General features: G+C 37.6%; 1 protein-coding gene across 1 annotated transcript; it reads right to left on the bottom strand.

Moving 5' to 3' along the window:
• Positions 1-3122: 3122 nt before the first annotated feature.
• LOC122268982 (protein GVQW3) lies at positions 3123-3545 on the bottom strand. The gene has a single exon (XM_043040127.1). It carries the CDS (start codon positions 3543-3545, stop codon positions 3123-3125), a length of 423 nt encoding a protein of 140 aa, XP_042896061.1.
• Between the last annotated feature and the right edge of the window lie 315 nt (positions 3546-3860).

The raw sequence follows: 3860 nt of genomic DNA, 5'->3' as shown, positions 1-3860 counted from the left end.
TCATATGAAATTGAGCTTGATGAAATAAATTACCTTTGGATAAAATAAGGAAGTTTTGATAAGGAAGTTTATGTACACTCCCATTCGGGTAAGAAAAAAAAATTCTTCGCTGAGATCATATCTGACTAGGAAATGGCATCAAGTGTAACAAAGTAACATAAAATCTTTATATCGCACAAAACTGTTTTTATTTTCTTAACCGAAATCGAATATGGTATTTATTCGTAGGCCACTAACAAATTTATTAAAAAACGTATATCGTATAACAAAAATAACAAAATTTCTACCGAAAGAATACCTTAGTGGCATAATGGAAAAGCACGCAAATCTTTCGTGGAAAAAAGGTTGCCGGATCAAATCCCTATTGTTTTTAATGTTTAATTGTTTTGATTAATTAGTTATTTAATTAGGAGTTATTGGCACAAGCACCAGCTTTGGTTATACCACACATACAACTTAATTTAAAAGATGATGCTGCTTTAGAATTAAAAGCTAAATTGATAACCGCAACCCAATGTCTTTGAATTATGAGTACAAATTATCGTATTGTTTATTTCCAATTTATAAAAGCAATGGTGGATTGATGTTACGGAAATCGCTTATCTCTTGATTTTTAGCACTGAGCTATATGTTTTAAAATAAGCGATTCTTTGTGATTAGAATACTTGGGAGCAGATTTGTTTAACAAGTGGTACCTGGGGGTAATGCGTGTGTATCCAAATATGTGTGTGTCCAGAGATCGTGAGAGAATTTTTCGATGTATGAGTTGTGTTTTGGGGAGAATGTCAACAGTTTAATTACTCAGAAACCCAGCATGTTCCAGGGACCAACAGAACATGATTTTATAGTCAGCAGAATTTATGTTAACTGTTTAATACAGTTGGATCATTTTGGTGCAATTAAAAATGGTAAAAGCAAAGTTTGCATCCAACAGCCCATTGTGGGAAAGAGGATAAAGAAGGTTAAAGCTTCACAATTTCATTACCAACGACATGATGGTGGCGATATGAGCAGGACTCCGCACCAGTCATTCTTACCCGTTGATCTGAAAGTTTTAATGAGACACCTGTTTTGTCAACTAGCAAGCCTGGTAGGCAGGTAAAAATGTAGAGATTTTTCGAGCCCTGACATATACATCGAAGAGCCATTACATTATGACCACCCTCCATCTATAACAATGGGCTCGCCCAGGTTTTCATGGTTTCTCTACCAGGAACAATGTTTTCATGAGGCACATTAGGACCCATAATCCTCATAGAACAATCCCTGGCGTCTGTAAGCTACTTGAACATAGTTGCAGACCAGGTTCACCCATTTATGGCAGCAGTTTTTCTTGCGGGGGATGGTGCTTACCAACTGGATAATGCACAATGTCATAAGGGTCGAATCGTCGAGGAACATTCCAGTGACTTTCAAGTCATGTCTTAGCCCCCAAATTAACCTGACCTTAATCCAATAAAGCATTTGTGGTCCATGCTACCCCCTCGCATAGTGAGGGAATTGCCGGACCAGTTGGTGAGCGCTTGGTACCAGATACCTCAGACTACCTATCAGCACCTTGTGGAATCAATGCCACGGCGGGTGCTAGCAGTTTTGAGGGCTAAAGGTGGTCCTACATGTTATTAGCAGGGTGGTCATAATGTAATGGCTCTTCGGTGTATATAGTTTGCTATAATATAGAAATTGAAGTTTGAGATAAAATATATAAAGTAAAATTAAATATTAAACTAACTTACAAATATGCAGTTTAATTTAACTAAAAAAATATTGTTTATTATTCATTATACAATTTTTTCATTACTAACTTTATTTTCAAATTATTTTTGACTAAAGCTAAGCACTTCTCACAAGTTGATTAAAGAGAAGGATAAATAATGGATTTACTCGCATGACGACGAAACCTTAAAAGGTATTCCATTTAAATGACATTTTATGTCCTTATATTTTGACTTTTAATTAAAATAAGCTTTTAGATTAAATTCTCGTGACATTTAACGATACTCTAATTTAAAATTAACTAAAGACCATTCGAGAAAATTTAAATTGACTTTTCTCTGAGCTTGAAAAGGTATTGGTATTTAAATGTATTGATCAAAGCGTTTTATATTTTAAATTTAAATTTGCTATACTATAGAATAAGTTATAGTTTGATATAAAACAAATTATTTAAAAGAAAATATTAAGCCAATTTACAAATCCGCATTTTACTTCAAGTTTTTATTAAAGTTTAAGTTTAAATAAATCTTTCATATTTAACCTTCTTTCTCGATCCTTAGTTTATTCACTACTTTTAAAATGTATTTAAAGTTACATTATATTGAGTTCAAGAATTACACTTGCAGTAAAAAATACAATGCTGATCACTCTGCATCCCGCCGAAATATAACTACAAAATTCAACTTTTTACGAGCAGAAAGTTAATTTTTTATTTATAAACTAGGAGGCTTCGCCCCCTGCTCACTGGCGCTCGCCAACCCCCGGAACTGCTTTCGCAGTTCATTTCGGATTGCTTCGCAATCCGATGCTCGCTTTGCTCGCTCATTGGATACGTTCTTAACGTCTAGCTTTTGTATACTTTTTTGAACACTGAAGTTCCGAAAACTTTTCACTGTAGAAAAGTCTAAACCTGTGCATTTCAATATTAATTGCAAACAGTTCACATATTTTTCTTAATCACACTATTCTAAATTTCAGTTGTTGAGAAAAGTAACTGTTGTAAGTTTTGTTTTAAAGTCTTTCCCACCAGAGGGCTAAAACCATGTGTTGTAAAACAATATGAAATAATACTGAGCGCCGGATGTAAAGCATCGGATTCGATTAAGATAATTTTGTGAGAATTTTTTTCATAATTCAGTGAGAATTCACCCGATTAGACTGAAAGTAATGCGCGTTCTGAAAGTAATGCGCATTTTCTGGGGAAAATAGATTTATTGATCCTATGGGTACAAATTGTTAAAATTCCTCAAAATAGTTCCTTTGTGCATCAATACACTTTCGGAGACGATTCTGACACGTCTGGAAGGCACCCTGGAACTCCTCGACAGGAATGCCTCTCAGGAACCTTGTAACATGAGCTTGGATGTTCTCCACCGACTCCCAGTGCTCTCCCTTCAGCTCTCTTTTCAGTCGGGGGAGCAAGAAAAAGTCACAAGGCACCAAGTCAGGGCGATAGGGAGGCTGGGGCAGCAACTCATCAATTCCATCAATTCTTCACTGCTCAAAACTCGAACTTCTTTTTGCTCCTCCGTCAACATCTTCAGCACAAGCTTCGCACAGACCTTTCGCATTTGCAAATCCTCCGTCATAATCCCATGTACCCGACATTTTGACAAGTTTAGGGTGTTAGCGATTACCTGAATGCTTAACCGACTGTCTGACTTCAAAACTTCACGCACATGCTGGTCGTTTTCATCGGGTCGGGCTGTTGTTGGGCGTCCAGAACAAGGCTCGTCGGTGACCATCTCCCGACCCTCCTTGGAGGCCTTGTGCCACCTTCCACACTGAGATCCCGAAATGCATTCCTCCTTAAAGTCGTCTTGAAGCATGAGGTGAGTTTCCGTCGCATTCTTCCCAAGTCGCACACAAAACTTTATCGCGTACCGCTGTTCCAGCGAACGAACACTCCATCACGCCATGACTCGATCGAAAAAAAGACTTTGCGCGAAGACACGTCCTACCACTCCTACTGCTCGAAGCGACCTGATACCAGGCTTGTTTGGAAGGACAAATCCCCCACCACATTTTTTGACCAATCTGAGTGTGCTGCGATCAATAGTCACGTCACAATAAAATCATGCGCATTACTTTCAGAACGCACCCTGTATGATGCTCACTATGTGCTCTTGCGCACGGAAGCCTAT

Source organism: Parasteatoda tepidariorum, chromosome 7 (genome assembly GCF_043381705.1).
Source record: "Parasteatoda tepidariorum isolate YZ-2023 chromosome 7, CAS_Ptep_4.0, whole genome shotgun sequence".
NCBI classification, from domain to species: Eukaryota; Metazoa; Arthropoda; class Arachnida; order Araneae; family Theridiidae; genus Parasteatoda; species Parasteatoda tepidariorum.
The sequence above is the reverse complement of the archived record's forward strand: the minus strand, read 5'-3'. Positions and strand labels throughout refer to the sequence as shown.

What these genes read in the sequence shown, in the direction of transcription:
- LOC122268982 (XM_043040127.1), bottom strand. Translation starts at nt 3,545, where the DNA reads ATGCTTCAAGACGACTTTAAGGAGGAATGCATTTCGGGATCTCAGTGT.